Source organism: Carcharodon carcharias, chromosome 1 (genome assembly GCF_017639515.1).
Source record: "Carcharodon carcharias isolate sCarCar2 chromosome 1, sCarCar2.pri, whole genome shotgun sequence".
In the NCBI taxonomy this organism is placed as follows: domain Eukaryota; kingdom Metazoa; phylum Chordata; class Chondrichthyes; order Lamniformes; family Lamnidae; genus Carcharodon; species Carcharodon carcharias.
In genome coordinates, this window is record NC_054467.1 from 32146438 (window position 1) to 32168444 (window position 22007).

At 40.0% G+C, this 22007-nt stretch overlaps 1 protein-coding gene across 3 annotated transcripts in view; it reads right to left on the bottom strand.

Moving 5' to 3' along the window:
* rnf150a (ring finger protein 150a) overlaps positions 1 to 22007 on the bottom strand; it is a 130331-nt gene that overhangs the window by 75402 nt on the left and 32922 nt on the right. For all 3 annotated transcript variants that reach the window (XM_041185134.1, XM_041185126.1, XM_041185119.1), the window contains exon 2: positions 513 to 763. In XM_041185134.1, the coding sequence (XP_041041068.1) occupies positions 513 to 763 (251 nt within the window). The remainder of the gene's footprint in view (positions 1 to 512; positions 764 to 22007) is intronic.

The window sequence follows — 22007 nt, forward strand, 5'->3', positions numbered from 1 at the left end:
CCGACCCCTGGCTTTACCTCAACACTGACAGCACTGACTTCAACCTTCTAAGCCCTATGCTCTATAACTTTTTCCCTAAACATCAAACTACCTCCTTCCCCTCTTAGTTCCTTCCTTAAAACCCACCTCTTTGGCCAGCTCGCTTAATATCTCCAGTTTAGCTTATAGCATATAGAAGACCATATACTCTGATTCCTTTGATAAGCTATCCAATTAGTCCCATGCCCTTGTTTTTTCCCTTCAGAACTGCATTTTTTGGCTTTTCAAATGGATATCCAATTCCCTTTTGATGGTTACGATTGAATCTGCTTCCACCACCCTTTCAGGCAGTGCATTCAAGATCACAAAATCTCTGTTAAAGGCAAATACAAATACAAGCTGTTACTACTATTGTCACCCCAAGGGTAAATGACAGAAAACGTTTAAACATCAATTTTGAATACGTAACGTTATAAAAATAAAACAAATAGTCAACAATTCTGTGAGAATCTAAGGATTAAAAATGGTCTTACTTGATTTCGATCACGAGCATTTGCATATCTGAACCTCTGGATATAGTAGAAAACTAACCAGGCTAGCGAAATGATCATTAACACAATGAAGGAGATCGAAACAAATACAACTGAGGTACGGCTGACATATTTTTGTAAGTTCCGTGTTCCAATTGTTATGTACATCATTATGGTGATATTCCTTTCAAGTAGGTTCATAATCTCATGACCTTTCGGTTCAGGAATCATAATGGCTACAATGTCTCCTGTACCTGCAAAACAGAAAATGAGAATGAATTACTAAAACTGAATTGTGGATGCGATTTACAGAATTGATTTTTCTTTCTGGGTCACACAATGAACAGTCATTTTGAAGTCTAGATTATGACTATTATTATTTTGATTTTCAAGATTCACTGCAAAGTCTGTATAATATTAACATGTGGGAACACCTAAAAATCTACTTGTTAAACTGGTCAGTATCCTCAAGTTTTGAAGCAGGGTTTATGAAGCTTGCAATTTGGTTCTAAAAGTGATAATCACAGTTCCTAAATTATCATGTTTAAAAGCTATTGTGTTGACAATGTCAGTGGCCATTGCGCTTTAAAAAGTTTAAGTATGCCTCATTTAAACTAACTAATGAAGATCCATAGTTATGTATGAAAGTAGCTGAGACACTGCCACAAAATACAAATTTTTCACCAAGTTGATCAACGAAAATAAAACATCCAAAACAGTTGGCGGAGTTGTGCTCATAAATAACAGAGATGTATTTACTCCATGAAAACATGATAATGGACAAACCGGAAAACATTTCTCCAGGAATTTACTTTTATTGAAATTGATTTTTAAACACCCACTTTTAATTGAAGGTTATACAGGTCTGCACTACAGTAGTTCTCATTACAGCATCAAAATCCCAAACAAGTTTTGAACTCATTAATATCCAACTCAAATACACAATTTTGTAATATTTTGTCAAATATAGAAATACTGCTGAATTAATTGTATAGACCAGTGCAATCAACAGCTGCATTTTTTTGTATTATAAAATTGAAGTAATTGCAAATAGAAGGCAGAGTGATGTTATGCACATAGCCTTTATCAGTGTAAAATGTGAGACTAGAATAAATCATATAATAGAAAATAAACTCCTAGAGCTGTGACATGGTATGTTGCCCTTCAAATCAGAACAACTAGTTGAGAACTATTGATTTTCTACAGACCCTGTTATATTCGTGCAGTCCAATGCATGAAACAAATAAATCCTTGCAGTGTGTCTACATCAGCACAATCCTATTTTGTTCATTTAATTTCTGCTTCTTATGCAGTTTTCATGGTAACCACTTTTCTTGTTGCTGTTGATGGTATAGCATTAAAAATGGTCCACTGCTATAATGTTGAACATCAACTTGGTCAACCTGCTACAAGCATCTCCCAGTTATGTGCACCAAATTATTCCGGCTATACTCAGATATATGATAACTCACTCCCAAAATATGCCAAATTTGAGCTCACTGCACAAAATCTATTTGGCAAGTACATTTTTACAATATTTGGAAGATAAAGAAAGGCTTGCATTAATATAGTACTTTTCATAACCAGTAGATTTCCCAAAGCATTTAGCACTCGACAACCAATGAAATACTTTTGAAGTGTAGTCATTGTTCTAACGTAGGAAACATGCCAGCTAATTTGTGCATAGCAAACTCCCACAAAAAGCAATGTGATGATGACCAGAACATCTATTTTCGTGATGTTGACAAGGGATAAATATTGGCCAGGACACTGGGATAATTCCCCTGCTCTTCTTTGAAATAGTGCCATGTGAGGCAGATGGGGCCTCAGTTTAAGGCTTCATCAGAAAAACAACACCTCCAACAGTGTAGCACTCCGTCAGTATCACACTGGAGTGCCTGCTTTAATTTTTGTGCTCAAGTACTGGAAGAAAACTTGTACTCAGAACCTTGAGGTGAAAGTACTAACAATTGAGCCATGACTCATGCTTGTTAAAAAGAGCTGTCACTAAGCAGAACTGTGCTTTCAATAATGTTGCCTCAAAGATACGAACACATGAACTAGGAACAGGAGTAGGCAACTCAGCCCTTCAAGCTTACTTCACCATTCAATAAGATCATGGCTGATCTGATTGTAACCTCCTGCCTACCCCCGATAACCTTTCACCCACTTGTTAATCAAGAATGCATCTAGCTCTGCCTTAAAAATATTCAAAGGCCCCTGCTTGCAGTGCTTTTTGAGGAAGAAAATCCCAAAGACTCACAACCGTCAAGAGAAAAAGTTTCTCTTCATCTCTGTCTTAAATGAGCGACCCCTTATTTTTAAACTGCGACCCCTAGTTCTAGATTCTCCCACAAGAGCAAACACCCTCTCCACATCCACCCATCAAGACCTCTCAGGATCTTAAAGGTTTCAACCAAGTCACCTCTTACTTTACTAAGCTCCAGTGGATATAAGTCTAACCTGTCCAACCTTTCCTCATAAGACAACCCACCCATTTCTGGTATTAGCCTAGTAAGCCTTCTCTGAACTGCTTCTAACGCATCTACATCTTTCCTCAAATAAGGAGACCAAATAAGGAGACAGTACTCCAGATATGGTTTTACCGGAGCCCTGTACAACTGAAGTATAACCTCCTTACTTTTATATTCGATCCCCCTTGCAATAAATGATAACATTTAATTAGCTTTCCCAATTACTTGCTGTACCTGCATGTAATCCACATTTCACAACAGTGTTGAATGTATGCTGGTTCTGAATGTTGTAGGTAAAACTCGTCAGACTCTTTCACGTAGTGGCCCAGAATTTGCTGGTTGGTGGCATATCAGGGTTAAGCATCATGACATGAATGCTTTTTTCACCCTTCAGCCGCAGTCAACTTTGTGCCACGAATTGCTGGAAGTGTGAATTGATAACACTACCAATGGGGGATCCACAATCTTGGTGAGCGACGGGGCCAATAATCTCTCTCTTTAGCCAATGAAATTTAAGGATTTGAATGGTGAACAAAGCTCTGAATTGATTAGCATTGATATTTGATCATTTCAATAAAGTTTATAAAAAATCTCAATTTCATGACTGTAGAAAATGACATAAATAGGAGAGCCTCTTGCCCAGGGATCAGATTATTTTTAATTCATTTTGAATTAATTCATGAAATTCAGGAACTAAAGGCAATTATTGTTCTAGTTATATTCTTTCAGTCCTATCATTCAGTCGCATTCCTTAATGCACTTTTCTTCACGAAGGATTTATCTCCTTTTATAATTTCCCCATGCATCTGTGCGATTTTTGTAGCATGTGCAGGACAATTATTAATTGCTAATCAATTTTGAACCGAAAAGGTCAGTGGAAGCATACATTATCCCACTGACAAGGTCCATATACCATAAAATAGCAGCCCTAACTTTCTGCTACAAGTTTAATTTGTTTTTGCATCAGATATGCAGCAATCGTTTGGTCCTCAAGGGGAGATTAATGATAAGCTCCAGTTTTAGAGGCTCTAACAGCAGAGTGGTACAAATAGTTTAGCAATTTGTAGAGATTCATAGCTCACAACATAACGCTTTCTCGCCAGAAACTGTGGGGCATACTGCGCATTAAGAACAGCATTCACCATGAACTTGCTGTTGTTTTTGCATAAAATTCTGGGCCATTCACCCAAGTTGCGTAAGACATAAACAACATAGACTGTTTAGTTAGTGTGCAACTTAAATGCCATACGTCTCCTCGTTTTCTCAGTCTGACAAGGTATAGGCAATGCAGGTTAAAAAAAATAATTTAATCATGAAAAATAGTCATCTGTTAGATGGTTAACTCACGCTAGCTTCACTGGATCTGTTTCAGATCATATGCCTATTAATATTAACTATTCAGTAAAAACACAAAGTCATCTTCTTGGAATGACTTCAACTCACATTCATCGATTTTTGAATGGCATACTACAATTTTAATTAAACAACAGATGGTGTCTTTTGATTAAAGTAGTTTGTTCCATTGATTGACAGGGCCTGCAATGGTATTCAGGCTTCTAAATGAAATTCAGTTTCCTTCGTGTGAATGAAAAGCGACTTTCAGTATCCTTTGCACAGTTAAATAGGCAGAGAGCACAGGTCTCAAGTTCAAAAATACAAATAGCGATATTAAATATAAAATTTAACCAGCTAGATGTAGTTCAAAATCATTACAGTTCATCAGCTAATCAAAACCATTGCCATAAAACTGTTTGCACAAATATTTCAACATGGAGGACAAGATAGACATATTTGGATAAAACATACGTGATTAAAAAGTACTTCAAAATGCAGGTACTAATATAAAATCTGTGACTGTTACTAGCATTTAGCGAAACTAATTAAATATATTCATTTTCAGTCATTAATTTTACACCTTCTCAGACTGCCCACACCATGTGCAGTTAAGTGTGTTTTGTCATCATGCGGGATAAGTGGTGGAGAGCTTACCTGGCCTAGTAAAAATTCAGCATGGAAGGAAGGCAAAGATAAATAAATTTGCATCAAAGACCAATTTGCTTGCTTATTACCTGAATTGGTGATGCAATGAATATCAACGGCATGTCATCTTAAATTTAACAATATGTGCAAATCAACAAAACTGTACTGTCCCAGGTGAGATTTGCACAACAGTAGCAAAGAACTTATCGCACAAATTGCAAAAACAAATGAATCATAACAGCCATGATTTCTGTGTTGTGGAAAAATCATATTAAGTAGCATCGCTGCACACATTCAATGTGCTGTTTAAGAGAAGTTGAAATTCTTTCATTGAATTTAACATAACAAAAATTATCACTGTATCACTGCATACTTAGTACTGAGTTTCGTCTTCAGTTAAAACATTGTTTAACGTGCCACTTTTTTAAGAAATCAGGAACCTATGCCAGAGATCAGCAAACTATTCATCAAACCTGCCATCCCTCCATGAGGAAAAAAATTCTGCACTTCAAATGCAGTATAAGGTACTTGATTGTGCTTTCAAAACATATTTTATGAAATATGGCAGCTGTTCAATTATTATTTCATATATACATCTTTATTTACCTTTCAGCCCTCGGGAATATGGTTTGTTATCCATCACTACAAATATTGTAACAACTATTTGACTGTATAAAACCACGGAATAGTTACAGCACAAGAAGAGGCCATTCAGCCCATCATGTCTGTGCCGGCTGAAAAAGAAAAAAAAACTAGCTGCCCATTTTAGTCCCACTTTCCAGCACCTGGCCCGTAGCCTTGCAGATTACAGCACTTTAGGTGCAGGTCCAGGTGCCTTTTAAATGAGTTGAGGGTTTCTGCCTGACCACCAAACCAGGCAGCAAATTCCAAACACCCACCACCCTCTGGGTGAAGAAGTTTTTCCTCATGTTCCCTTTAATCCTTCTAGCAATCACCTTAAATCTGTGCCCCCAGGTAATTAACCTCACTGCTAGGGGAAACAGGGCATGGCATTCCTGTCTATTCTGTCTAGGCCCCTCATAATCTTGTACACCTCAAGCAGGTCACCTCTCAGCCTCCTCAGTTTCAAGGAAAACAACCCTGCCTATCCAATCTTTCCTCATAGCTGCAATTTTCAAGTCCTGGCAACACTTATAAATCTCCTCTGCACTCTCTCCAGAGCAATTATGTCCTTCCTATAATGTGGCGACCAGAACTGTACACAAAATTCCAGCTGTGGCCTAACCAGCGTTTTATACAGTTCCATCATTACATCCTGCTTTAGTATTCTATACCTCGTCCAATGAAGCATTCCATATGCTTTCTTCACCACCTTATTCACCTGTCCTGCCACCTTCAGGGATCTGTGGACATGCACATCAAGTTCTCTCACTTCCTCTACCCCTCCCAATATCCTCCCATTTATTGTATATTCCCTAGCTTTATTTGCCCTCCCCAAATGCATTACCTCACACTTCTCTGGATTGAATTCCATCTGCCACTTTTCTGCCCAACCAACCAAACCATTGCTATCATCCTGGAGACAACAGCTATCCTTTTCACTATCAACTACAGGGCCAATTTTTGTGTCATCTGCAAATTTCCCAATCGTGCCACCTACATTTAAGTCCAAATCATTAATATATACAACAAGCAGCAAGGGATCCAACACTGAGCCATGTGGAATGTCACTGGAAACTGTTTTCCATTCGAAAAAACATCCATCAACCATTACCCTTTGTTTCCTGTCACTGGACCAATTTTGAATCCAACTTGATTCCCCTGTATCCCATGGGCTTTTACTTTTTTGACCAGTCTGCCATATGGACCTTGTCAAATGCCTTACTAAAATCCATGTGAATAACATCCACTGTACTATCCTCATCAATCCTCCTTCTGACTTCCTCAAAAAAATTTGATTAAATTAGTAAGACACGACCTTCCCACATCAAAACCATGCTGACTATCCCCGATTAATCCATTCCTTTCTAAGTGGCAGTTTCTCCTGTCCCTCAGGATTGATTCTAGTAGTTTGCCCACAACAGAAGTCAGACTGACTGGCCTATAATTATTTGGTCTATCCCTCACAAACTTTTTAATAATGGTACAACCAATCCTTCAGTACCTCGCACGTATCTATCGAGGGCTGGAAAATGATCCTCAGAGTATGCGATATTTCCTCCGTGGTTTCCTTTAACAGCCTGGGATACAATCCATCCAGCCCTGGTGACTTACCCACCTTCAAGGATGTCAGTCCCTTCAGTAAATCCTCTCTCACTATGCTTACTGTATCTAACATTTCACGCTCTTCCTCTTTAACTAGAATGCTTGCTTTATCCCTCTCCTTAGTGAAGACAGAGACAAAGTACACATTAAGAACCCTGCCCACATCTTCAGCATCAGGGCACAAGTTGCCATATACATCTCTGATCGGTCCTACCCTTTCCTTAGTTATTCTCTTGCTGCTAATGTACTGCTAAAGCATCTTGGGTTTTCTTTGATTTTACTTGCCAATATTTTTTCATATCCTCTCTTTGCTTTCTTAATTACCTCTGTTACTTCACCCTTGTATTTTCTATCCTCTAGGCTTTCTACAGTATTAAGCTTTTTGTGACTGTCATGAGCTTTCTTCTTCTGCTTTATCTTACCCTGTATACTTCTAGACAACCAGGGGCTCTACATTTGGCAGTACTGCCCTTTTTCTTTGTGGGGGCATGTATACACTGTGCCCAAAGAATCTCATTTTTGAATGCCTCCCACTGATTTTCCTTCAGGTAGCTATAACCAGCCCATTTCGCCAGATCACCTCTCAGCTTCATAAAATTTGTCCTTATTCCTGTACTATCTTTATCCTTTTCCATAATTATATTGAATCTAATTGTATTATGGTCACTGTCTCCAAAATGGTCACCCATTTCTACTTCATCTTCTTGCCCAGCTTCATTTCCCAATAGTAAACCTCCCTCTCCCTCTCATTGGGCTTGTTACATGCTGGCTAAAAAAGTTCTCTTGAATGCAGTTCAAGAATTTTGTGCCCTCTGTGCTTATTACACTGTTTGTATCCCAGTTGATATTAGGGTAGTTGAAGTCCCCAAATATTGTTGCCCTATTGTTTTTGCACTCAAATTTGCCTACATATTTGCCCTTTTATCTCGCTGTCACTATTTAGGGGTCTATAGTACATTCCTAGTAGTGTAGCTGCCCCCTTTTGTTCCTGAGCTCAACCCAAATGGCCTCATTTGATGTTTCATTTAGTATATCATCCTTCCTCACAGCTATATAATAAACCTTTTGCCATTTTATCCTAAGCTTGGGTAACTGTAAGACTTTATTGGAATGTTTTTCACCTATACCTATTCAAGAGGTTATCATACTTCATTAGCAATAAAAATGCATTCTCAAAACCATGTTCAAACTACTGAAATACTTGCAGCAGATGTCTTGGTGACAATGCCAAAGTTTACTTTTGCTTTACAGACTTTATAAACAATATTATTTTGTCAATGTCACCTTTTTAAAAGCCCTAAATGAAACATGTGCTGTTAGTCTAGTTCCAACCAGACAAAGACTGGCAATACAGTCACTCTTAAATTTGAGACAGAAATCCTACCCAGAAAAGCCACAGGCAGCAACAGTACAAACAAGGAAAAAATATTTTTATCGATTATAGATTGAGAGATTAGGAACTTAAACATATTTCGAGAGCATGACAAGCAGTACACTTCATATTATTCCAACTATCCTGGTGCTAAATGCCGTTGAAAATAGGGTTCTGTGCACTCTTAGAAATTATGTAATATAGACTAACTATACCCAACTAACTTAGACCTTGTTAAAGATCTCAAAGATGTGCCATATATTGACTGAAGGGAAGGTCCTGTTTGAGAACATATGCTATCCTGCATTACTCGAAGAGTTGCCGTGTATCTAATCACGATCCTTCTTGTACAGTGACTCAATTATAAAATGTATTTTGTTACAGTTCTTTGACTAATGGTCCCATTATGTTTACTTAGCAAGTCTGACCACTCAATGATTTCTCTGGAATGGTCAAGGGAAAATAGGGAAAAGAGAAGTAAGAGAAAAAAGCCCAACTGTTTTAGAATTTTCCCCATCTTAAACCAGAGGTGCCGGGTAAGTTGGGAAACTTTCACCATAGGACACCAAACATTGGAGGCAAAAAAAAACGCCATTCAAGGTAAAACCATTCAGAGGTGAAAAAAATGTATACACCATGGGCAGAATTTTCTGTCCCTGCCCGCCACTGGGATTGTCCAGTCCCGCTGAAAGTCAAAGGACTTTTGGCTGGGCTGCCGAATCCCCAACGGCAGATCCTGCCATGACAGGGCCTCAAAATCGTGGCCCATGTTACAAACATAGTGAAACAATAGAAATTTGCATTCAGAGGGGAGAATATGGATAAAGGAGAGAAGGCTGTGTACAAGGGAAGGCGTTCTAAGATCTAACAAGTGTGAAAACCTCCAGCATCTAAGCCTCAAGCTGCTGTCTACAAAGAACTGAAGTTAAGAAAATTCACTGAATTGGATTGTTCAGGATATCGTGTTTCTTCGCCTGGGACTTTTAAAATCTGTGTGTCTTATTGCTGACTTAATGCAAATGTAATTGGGAGTTAGATTAATTAGGGGAGTTAGAAGTTATCATAGTAGCAATTTGTAGATGTATGTGCTTCAAGTCATTTCTTCTATTAATAAAGGTTTACTCTAGTTTTGTAAGAAACCTATAAGAATTGGTAGCCTCATTACTACTGAATTCAAGGCACGCATCTCGAAATTTATAGAAATTGCACAACAGTTATGGCAGTTGTTTCAAGTTTCCCTTTGGGATTTGAGCAGCTCAGCATTTACCATCGGCCATGCCATAACAAAATCCATGTCCCTCAAAACAAGGGTCAGCATTGTGAAAATTTAACCCATCACAACTTTTATCTTCATGTTTCAATCCACCGCAAATCTCATCTTCACGTCAATACGTACTAACAAATACCTTACGTCGTCTCCTCCTCATTTCAATCAGTACATTCCTGTCAGCTATAAAACACAAAAGCAAAACACTGTGGGTGGTAGAAATCTGAACTTAAAACAGAAAACGCTGGAAAAAAAAAACTCAGCAGGTCTGGCAACAACTGTGGAGAGAGAACACTTCAGCTCTGTGACCTTCAGAGCTCAGTTTTTGATTTGCTCCTCAGGATGCTACAACAACTTCCCTCTAGATTTCAAACTGCTGCTGATTTTGAAACCCCTATATCTATGTTTATTGTTAACCTGCATCTGATTTTGAATCTCAGCAGAAGCCTTGTTGGGTGCAAAGAGGAAACAATGTCTCTTGAATATCTCAATATTGAAAGGCCCAGAACTGACAGCAACAGCTGACAGGAACATACCGGTATGGTGTTGCTGCTGGGCCTAAATCTCCTATCATTCTGCCTTTTTGGATCATTTTTGAGTTGCTGGAAAAGTTGTTCCACTAGGAGGGAAATCAGGAAGCAAATCAGAGGGATTATACTACTTAGATATAAGACAACCACTCACTTTTAACCTGCAAATCAGGATAAATTTTTCCAATCTTACATAACTAATTTTGGTGATCTGAAAATCAAAATAAGGAACTTACAATAAGGTTTTTTCCTTTTTATGTTCAAAGTGGGCAAACATTCATGACTCAAAAAAGTGGTGGAATTAATTTGCTGGTGAACCCATATTTTAAGTTTCATTTAGATTTTTTTGCAACAAAGTATTTACCTAATGGCTTAAATTTATTGCGCGCTTTTTAAATAAAAATCACTCAGCAAATGTACACATGGTGTGTCTGGGGCTTACCAAATGTTCAGTAAAATAAAGGCATTTGAATCTACTATATGGGGTGTTCCAAAACTTGAGCCCATATCCTTCTCATCTCAAAACAGCTCCAACACTGTGCATTGTGGAGTGACTACATTTTGATTCAGGATGTAGACCATGCAGAAACACTAGATATTTTCAAGAGTGCTTTTTCATTCTATAATAGTGTTAAGTTTACAGTATACTACTGGGGGGAAGAAGGCATGGTGCTGTCAAAAACATGCCTGATTTAGATTTTAGATATAAAAAAGAATCCACTAGACAGCAGAATTCCAAATGACTATTCCAACTTCAGTTTCGTTATATAGCAGACTTATGCACAAATGCTGGAGGCTTCATTAAGGCTATTTCACTCACTCCTGTTAGATCTTACATGGCCTTCTGACACAGCCTTTCATTCTCCTGTATATATTGCTCTCTTTTTAATATGTAAATTCTATTGTTCCATATGTCTTTGAAACAGTATCTTCCTCATAATGTAAAAGCTTTCATGTTGTCACTATATATTGTCAGTAACCTTGGGAAAAATAAACATTCCTTAGCCTTGCTTACCTGGCTAGTTGTAAACAGACTAAGATGCCTTCATACCTTACATGCTAAACCAGCATCTATGTTTACTTATTAGCATATCAAGCACCTAGCTTCTTTTGATGATTTAAAGCTTGCAGTCTACTTGACCACAAAATGTTAATAAACCACACAAAGACCTAACTATACTTACCCCCATAAACCTACTTCACAATAAACCAGAAAAAGTAAACATTATTATACTTTCATCACAGTGTACAAAACATCAATTTACACATGAATGAGCCCCTCGAGCCTGCTCCGCCATTCAGTAAGATCATGGCTGATCTGAATGTAACCTCAACCTTACATTCCTGCCTATCCCCTACAACCTTTCACCCCCTTGTTAATCAAGAATCTATCTAGCTCTGCCTTAAAAATACGCAAAAACTCTGCTTCCACCACCTTTTGAGGAAGAGCGCTCCAAGGACTCCAACCCACAAAGAAAAAAATTTCTCCTCATGTCTATCTTAAATGAGCAATCCCTTATTTTAAACAGTGACCCATTGTTCTCGAGTCTCCCACAAGAGGAAACACACTCTCCACATCCACCTTGTCAAGACCCCTCAGGATCTTAAAGGTTTCAATTAAGTCACCTCTTACTCTTCTAAATTCCAATGGATACAAGCTTAACATGTCTAGCCTTTCCTCATTAGAAAACCCACCCATTCCTGATATTAGTCTAGTAAACCTTCTCTGAACTGTTCCTAATGCATTTACATATTTCCTTAAATATAGAGACCAATATTATACACAATACTCCAGATGTGGTCTCACCAATGCACTGTACAACTGAAGCATAACCTCCCTACTTTTATCATCTATTGTGAGGGGACTTGATTACAACATTCTATTAGCTTTCCTAATTACCTGCTGTACCTGCATATTACCTTTTGTGATTCATGCACAAGGATACCCAGATCTCTCCAAATCTCAGAGCTTTGCAATCTCTCACCATTTAGATAATAAGCTTCCTTTTTATTCCTCCTGCCAAAATGAACTATTTCACATTTGCCCACATTATACTCCATTTGCGAGATTTTTGCTCACAAACTTAACCTATGTCACGTTGCAGCCTCCTTACATCCTCTTCGCAATTTACTTTCCTAGCTATCTTTGTGTTGTCAGCAAATTTTGCAACCATTCCTTTGGTCCCTTCTTCCAAGTAATTTATATAAATTGTAAAATATTGAAGCCCAGCACTGATCCCTGTGGCACACCACTCATCACATCCTGCCAACCAGAAAAAGACCTATTTATGCCAATTCTGCTTCCTGTTAGCTAGCCGATCTTCTATCCATGCCAATATATTACCCCTACACACCATAAGCTTTTATTTTCTGCAATAACCTTTGATGTGACACTTTATCAAATGCCTTCTGGAAATCTATGTACAGTACATCCACCAGTTCCCCTTTATTCCCAGCACATGCACCTCCTTCAAAGAGCTCCACTAAATTGGTTAAACATGATTTCCCTTTTACAAAACCATATCGACTCTGCCTGATTGCCTTAAATTTGTCTAAGTACCCTGCTATAACATCTTTATTAATAGCTTCTAACATTTTCCTTATGACAGATGTTAAGGCTAACTGGCCTTTAGTTTCCTTCCTTCTGTCTCCCTCCCTTTTTGAATAAAGGAGATACATTTGCTATTTTCCAAACTAATGGAACCTTCCCCAAATCTAGATATTCTTGGAAAATTTAAACCAATGCATCATCTACCTCACTAGCCACTTCTTTCAAAACCTTAGGGTGTAGTCTATCCGGACCTGGGGATTTATCAGCCTGCAGCCCCAACAATTTGCTTAATACCACTTCTCTGGTGATTGTAATTTTCCTCCAGTTCCTCTTTCCCTTCCATTTCCTGATTTACAGCTACATCTGGGATGTTACTTGTGTCCTCTATAGTGAAGGCTGAAGCAAAACATCTGCTTAATTCATCTGCCATCTCCCTACTTTGCACTACCAATTCCCCAGATGCATTTTCTATAGGACCAACGCTCATTTTGTTCATGCTTTTTTAATTTAAATATCTATGGAAACTCTTACTATCCATCTTTATATTACTAGCTAGCTTTCTCTCATGCATTCAGTTTTCGTTCCTTATTAATCTGATCATTCTTTGCTGTTCTTTATATCCTTTCTAATCTTCCGACCTGCCACCCATCTTTGTGCAATTACATGCTTTTTCTTTAAGTTTGTTATTGCACCCCCCCCCCACCCCTTTGTGCAATTATATGCTTTTTCTTTCAGTTTGTTATTGCTCCCCATCCCCCTCCCTCCCTCCCTCCCACATTCTCTTCTTCCAACTCCCCTCTCACCAAACTCCAAGTCTTCATTTGGTTAGCTCAGGTGCACTCTACTTGGCAAGGTTGCACTAAAGAACCCTGAATTTATAGTAAACTGAACTGGGGCTACAGTAACCAGATTCAGCTAGTTAGCTAATTAACCACTCAGCTCCTACAGCTGAGAGAGTGAGTTTACCCTGTCTAAACCTCAAGAAAGAAAGAACTTAGCCTACTTACACAGTACTTTCTAGTTACTGCTAATTACGGACTAGATTAGATTTTAAGAGCAAAATTTAAGAAGAAATTTAACACTTAAAACTCCCCTCCCACCAAACTCCAAGTCATCACTCCGTTTGGTGGCTATTTGCTGATTTTATAACGATAAACACAAGCTCTGCTCATTATACCACTGACACATGAATAGATGAGATGAGATGATCAGTCAGATTCTATATTTACACACAGCAGGGATTTGATCTTTTGGAAATAGCAAAAATCTCTGGACACCAATGCAACAGCAGTAATATGCAACATTCATAGATTTATCTAGCTTTCCTCAAACAACATTTTATGATAGTCTAAATTCTCAAAACCAAAACATTTTATCATATGCTATGTAGAGCCCAAGAGGCTCTTTCATCTCCTCCCATATGTGCTCTCCTTCAAATGTATCAAGAAATGTCATCTTCAGAGAACAAAGCTACAGAGGATCCGTAGAGTAACTTGATCAGGTTTAAAGAACATATTTTTCAGGTGATTACCTATGCTATGTTCTAAAGCAGTTGCTTGGGGCCACGATGATATCACAGAGTATCACGTTGCCAGAATGTATTGACTAGTAGCAAAAATAATGGTGCTAAATACCAGCATCTAAGTATCAGTAACTATAGATCATTGGTGACCAATGTTCCTATAAACTGCACAACCACATAGCAAGCTGCAAGTCCCTGCACAAGTTGGTCTCACGTGCAGGTAACTAAAACTAAAGTGCTATTCACAATCTCAAGGAAAGCACCTTATAATGAAAGGGCTTTTTGATTTTTGAAGATTTGAAGAATTCAAATAATTATAGAATGATACAGCACAGGAGGCCCCAAACATTTCTTCCAGGTGAAACAGCAACGTACCTGTATTTCTTTCAATTTAGCATACTGTAGTCACTGCTCATGATATGGTCTCCTCTATACTGAGGAGACCAAATGCTGATTAGGTAGCTGCTTTGTGGAACACCTCCATTCAGTTCGCAAGCGTGACCCCAAGCCTCCTTTCTCCTATCATTTCAGTTCTTCACCATGCTCTCATTTGACCTGTCTTTGGCCTCCTGCAGTGTCCCAATGAAGTTCAACGCAAGCTCAAAGAACAGCATCTCATCATTCCACTGGGTACTTTACAGCCATTTAGACTGAACATTGAGTTCAACAATTTTAGATCATAATTTCTACCCCATTTTTTAATTTTTCTTTGCAGTTTTTAGCTATTCTCAATTCTTCTTTTCCCTTCCTTGTGCTTTCAAAACGGTAGCCAGTCATCATTCTGCCATTTACACTTCCTCTAGACATATCTTTTCTTTCTTTGCTTGTTCCATAACAACTCCCTTTGGCCTTGCACCGTGAACTTTTATGTCACTTTAATCTTTCCTGCCTTCCACTCAACTACAGACCTTTGATTTTTTTCTTTTTCACATCCTCCCCTTTCAGCTGCTTAAAACCTATTACATCTCTAACCTTTCCCAGTTCTGATGAAATGTCATCAACCTGAGATGTTCAGTTTCTTTCTCCACAGATGCTGCCTGACCCACTCAGTATTTCCAGCATTTTCTGTTTTCATTTCAGATTTCCAGCTTCCACACTATTTTGCTTTTGTACTATTCATGGAGTATTTGAGCACCTCAGTCTATACCTATCCCATAACCACCAACCCCAATTCAAACCATATATTTACTCACCATCTTTTAAAAGGAGTTAATCTCAGTTTCAAATGATTTTGTTGAGGATCTAAACTACATATTTGCTACTCCCCAGTCTTGCATGTTGTGTGTTAATTTTGAATCAATATCCTCTAGTTCTGATCCCACTGTCCTAGTGCAGCAGGCTGCTTATATCTACATAACGTATGATTCTCAGGATTTAAGGATGTCATCATGCCTCTTCTCAGTCATACATAATAAAAAAGCAAGCGCAGAAGTGTTACAACTTTCTCTTCAAACTTAGATCTCTACCTGTGAGAATCATTCACCTCTGAACCACCCTCGAGTCCTTTTAAAGTAGCATAACCCAAACTGCACACAATTCTTAAAATGTTGCCTTGCCACTGATCTATAGAAGATTAGAATAACTGTGTTCAACTTGCTAAATTCGCTCAAGATGTACTATAGCATTTGATCAGCTTTGTTGTTAGCAGCTTCATAATAACCTATGGTTGATCAATATCACACCCAAAAATCATCTTCACCTATACTAGCAGACACCCTTCATCGCAAATGGATTTAACATTTCCTGTTCCAACAGTTATTATATTTCTAAACATAAATATGACAAAGTGCATCCAGTTCCTTGGGCTACACATCTCTTTGAATGCTGTTATCGGTCTTTTAGTTGTCATCTGTTTATACAGTTTGGCATCTTCAGCAAGCCATGTGACACAATCAAATTCTGCACAAATTCATAAACTTAATGATCCTATGCTAATGTTGTGCTTAATGGCAGTGACATCAGCTCCCAAGTCTGTTCAGCATAGTAATCCTCTCAGAAGTTAACAAAGTACTAAAATTTAAATCAGAATACAGAATACTGCTGCAGCCAAGTACTCACCCACAATAAGTCCTAGGTTGCCATAATTTTTAACCTTTCCATGTCCCACTGGCTCACCACTCCCTAACAAACTTACTTCATGATCCTTCGGCTAGTTTTCAGTCTCTTTCCATGCCCCTGCCCAGCCTCTGCAATCTTTTCTAGCCATGTGTCTCTACATGCATCCTCCAAAACCTGCTTATTCTTTGTTCCACACTGTCTTCTCAACCACTAGTGGTAAAGGTATCAAGGGATTATGCAGGTGAACGGAGCAGAGCTACAGATCAACGATGACCTAACAGAATGGCAGAACAGGCTGATGGACCAAATGGCCTACTCCTGTTCCTATGCTTCTTCAGCCACTCTTTCTTTGCTTTTGGGTATTTCCCCTTGCCTTCTATCCTGTTTTCAAAATCTCCCTTCAACTAGGGCCCCCACTAAGTTTTTTCTGCTGTTCGCCATTTTTGCCACGGTTTAATATCCAATTTTTTTCATTAATCTGTAGAGCAACTCATTGCCATTATTCCACATCCAGGGAATGCTATAAATGTGTAAGTTGTTGAAATAGTTTGGAGGGCGCAGTTTGGGGAAAACGGGATGTTTTTTAAAATAGTACTGAGAGTAAAATCTTAAAACACACTGGTGAAGTTTTTTTAAAAAAACAGTTGTTACAGCCCATCACAGGCTATGTTCAAAATAAAGCCCACCTTCGGGAGAAAAAGGAGAAAATACTTGAGACTCGGTATAATGGATTTTCACTTTTGAGGCAAAAAAGCTCCCCGGAATCTATGGTGTTTCTTTTAGACTTCCGAAAGTCAAGCACAAATCACATGGGGCAATGTGAAAAATTTGATCAAGGTCAGAGGGGGAAAAAAAGGTTGAGAAATATTGTTAGGCAGCCTGTCATCGGAAATTAATTCTTAGTGTCTCCACCACGTAAGTACAACTCCATAAAAGGATCACACTACTGCTTTGCTTTCCTCATTTTATTAAATGTAAAAAACAAAATGAATCAATGGATAAACAATTATTTACAGAAACATTGGGCAGAATTTTAACTGCCAAGTGAAGGCGGTTTGGGTGAGGGACGAGAGTTCAATCCCAAAAAATTCTACTGGGTGGGGAAACAGACATAAGCTCGCCAACTGCCAGGTTTCACTGGGATGCATTTAGGCTCATGCAGGAAACACCTGCGAAGCTCTTGTCATGTGTTTAAATAATCTATTAATTCAGCCTTTAACCTCCAACAAACAGGTTTCCCAAGGTATGTGGTACTCGCCAGGCTTAACAAGGTGAATATACAGTGAGGAGCCATTGAACATTGAAACTAACAGGTTTGAAAGTCTTTGAACAATGAAGCTGCATAGTTGCTGGTCTGCCTATGGGAAAAGTTGGTGCTCAAAGTACTTCTGAGAGCACGTTTTCATCGCTTCACAGGCAATTTCCAATTTTCTGGAAGTCACTTCGCCTACCTTAGACTTTACACACCTTGATTTGAACTTCCCTGCTTTCAGCCTTCATTGTAGCATGGAAGCGGCTTAGGCGGCTCAACCCCGCACCTCATACAGCTTCAACCTGCACCTCTAATGAGGAACAACAGAACACCAGTAGTACCACCAGCTGCAGCTGCCTTCTCCTCAGCCACATGTCATTCCACAGGATACAGGGGATGGACATAGAAATCCAGCGCAAAGAAGATCGTGAAAGTCGCTATATGAATTCAAGCCTTTTCTTACAAAAATGCGCGACATTGGTCGTCTCAATTTCTCTGCTCCCCTCATCCATTCTAACCTGTCTCTCTCTGAACTTACTGCACTCCATTCTCTCAGGTCCAACCCTGACATTGTCATCAAACCCGCTGACAAGGGTGGTGCTGTTGTTGTCTGGTGCACTGACCTCTACCTCGCGGAGGCTGAGCGTCAACTCGCAGACACTTCCTCCTACCTCTCCCTGGACCATGACCCCACCACTGAACATCAAGCCATTGTTTCCAGGACAGTCACTGACCTCATCTCCTCTGGGGATCTTCCTCCCACAGCTTCCAACCTGATGGTCGCCCAACCTCGGACGGCCCGCTTCTATCTCCTACCCAAAATCCACAAACAGAACTGCCCCGGTAGACCGATCGTCTCAGCTTGCTCCTGCCCCACAGAACTCATTTCTCGTTATCTTCTCTCTCCCCATGTCCAGTCCCTTCCCACCTACATCCGTGATTCCTCTGACACCTTACGTCACATCAACAATTTCCAGTTCCCTGGCCCCAACCGCTTCCTTTTCACCATGGACGTCCAATCCCTCTACACCACCATCCCCCACCAGGATGGTCTGAGGGCCCTTAGCTTCTTCCTCGAACAGAGGCCCGAACAATCCCCATCCACCACTACTCTCCTCCGTCTGGCTGAACTTGTTCTCACGCTGAACAATTTCTCCTTCAACTCCTCTCACTTCCTCCAAATAAAAGGTGTGGCTATGGGTACCCGCATGGGCCCCAGCTATGCCTGTCTCTTTATGGGGTATGTGGAACATTCCTTGTTCCACTCCTACTCCGGCCCCCTTCCACAACTCTTTCTCCGGTACATCGATGATTACTTCAGTGCTGCTTCATGCTCTCGTCGGGACTTGGAAAAATTTATTAATTTTGCTTCCAATCTCCACCCCTCCATCATTTTCACTTGGTCCATCTCTGACACTTCCCTTCCCTTCCTTGACCTCTCTGTCTCAATCTCTGGTGATAGACTGTCCACCAATATCCATTACAAACCCACCGACTCCCACAGCTATCTCGACTACGGCTCCTCACACCCCACTTCCTGTAAGGACTCCATCCCATTCTCTCAGCTCCTTCGCCTCCGTCGCATCTGTTCTGATGATGCTACCTTCAAAAACAGTTCCTCTGACATGTCCTCCTTCTTCCTTAACCAAGGTTTTCCACCCACGGTCGTTGACAGGGCCCTCAACCGTGTCCGGCCCATCTCCCGCGCATCCGCCCTCACGCCTTCTCCTCCCTCCCAGAAACATGATAGGGTCCCCCTTGTCCTCACTTATCACCCCACCAGCCTCCGCATTCAAAGGATCATCCTCCGCCATTTCCGCCAACTCCAGCATGATGCAACCACCAAACACATCTTCCCTTCACCCCCCCCATCGGCATTCCATAGGGATCGCTCCCTCCGGGACACCCTGGTCCACTCCTCCATCACCCCCTACTCCTCAACCCCCTCCTATGGCACCACCCCATGCCCACGCAAAAGATGCAACACCTGCCCCTTCACTTCCTCCCTCCTCACCATCCAAGGACCCAAACACTCCTTTCAAGTGAAGCAGCATTTCACTTGCATTTCCCCCAACTTAGTCTACTGCATTCGTTGCTCCCAATGTGGTCTCCTCTACATTGGAGAGACCAAACGTAAACTGGGCGACCGCTTTGCAGAACACCTGCGGTCTGTCCGCAAGAATGACCCAAACCTCCCTGTCGTTTGCCATTTTAACACTCCACCCTGCTCTCTTGCCCACATGTCTGTCCTTGGCTTGCTGCATTGTTCCAGTGAAGCCCAACGCAAACTGGAGGAACAACACCTCATCTTCCGACTAGGCACTTTACAGCCTTCTGAACTGAATATTGAATTCAACAACTTTAGGTCTTGAGCTCCCTCCTCCATCCCCACCCCCTTTCTGTTTCTTCCCCCTTCCTTTTGTTTTTTTTTCCAATAAATTATATAGATTTTTCTTTTTCCCACCTATTTCCATTATTTTTAAATATTTTTAAATCTTTTATGCTCTCCCCACCCCCACTAGAGCTATACCTTGAGTGCCCTACCATCCATTCTTAATTAGCACATTCGTTTAGATAATATCACCAACTTTAACACCTATGTGTTCTTTTGTTCTATTGTTGGTGACATCTTTTGATGATCTGCTTCTATCACTGCTTGTTTGTCCCTACAACCACACCAACCCCCTCCACTTCTCTCTCTCTCTCTCTCTCTCTCTCTCTCTGCCCCACCCACGCACCTTAAACCAGCTTATATTTCAACTCTTTCTTGGACTCGAACTCAAGTTCTGTCGAAGGGTCATGAGGACTCGAAACGTCAACTCTTTTCTTCTCCGCCGATGCTGCCAGACCTGCTGAGTTTTTCCAGGTAATTCTGTTTTTGTTATAGACTGTGGGCCTATCTTTCAACACTATAAACAATGCATAATGAGTGCAATACAGAATTGTAAATGGCTTTTCATATACCATCTAAAAGTACTATTAAAGTACTATTAAAAATTTCTGTCTGCCCTTGGGATGTAAAAGAATTTGCTTTTCCAGATGGACTACTGACTGTACCTATAGTTTTTACAACTTTTGAAATCATGAATAAAATAGAATTTGTTGCCATTGCTCTTGAGGACCACCATAATCACTTTCTCCTCATCCCAGAAAGGTAAAGCTAAGCATATTTGTTGCATGTAACCAGGTTAGAAATCAGAAAAAATAAATCTGTTGGTAGTTAAATTTGTGCATGCTCCAGCAATAGTAGCCAAATCCCCAAACAAGAGTTTTGTCTGTTTCCAAGACTCAACAATGAACTGTGAAATAAAGCTGCATTTTTCATTTGTTGCTCTAGGTAACTTATGCTTAATTTGTCCATGTCAACTTTAGAAAGGCATCATGTACTGATCACTCCAGACAAAACAAAATGGTGAAAAGCACAGTAAATCCAATGTAATTATCATTGGAATTCTAAAACTAATTACACAATATCCCTAATATTAACTTTGAGGCGCATGGGAGTGGGGGTACCTATCATGTGGAAAACCCTGAAATAAGATCATGTGTGTATAACATTTCAGTGCAGTCACCTGATTATAATTTTACTTTTAGACCCACATGGCATGATCTCAACTCCAGTAATTAAAGGCCCAATCCAATTATGAAATTTGGAAGAGTTGGAGTGGCAAACAAGAGAGGAAGGTCTTTGATAATGGATTCAAGAGACTCAAAGGTTACACCCGTTTCAATGACACCTTCCTTGATGTGGTGCTAGGGGATGTGTGGAGCCATGGAGGGATACTCTGCCCCAACAATGGGCACAAGAACTCTGCTGCTCCCACAAAGAAGGTATGGCTGGAGGTGGCTCATGAAATCAGCACATGGAGCATTTTGCCACATCCTTTAGATTCAATACAAGAAGCACTTCAATGACCTGAGCAGGTGAGGAAAGGTGAGTACAGTTGCATATTCACCTTCATCCTACTGTATGAATCGTCCTATCCTCATCTGACTTGTCAAGCCTACTCCACCACATCACTCCTCATCTAACTTGCAAATGCACTCATCCTTTTCTTTCCATGCATTTACATCTTCATCTATCTACCTAACACTGCCACTCATTCTCATCATTATGCCTCTCCCAAATAGTCAACCTCACCAAGTGCACTCCGTCTATCATGTGAGGATGTCATTACTTTCACTCATAGGCCAGTTCCCCTATTGCAGAAAAAAGCACAGTGAATAAAGGAGTGGAAAGAACCGAGGAGGTGGCCCTCCACAGAT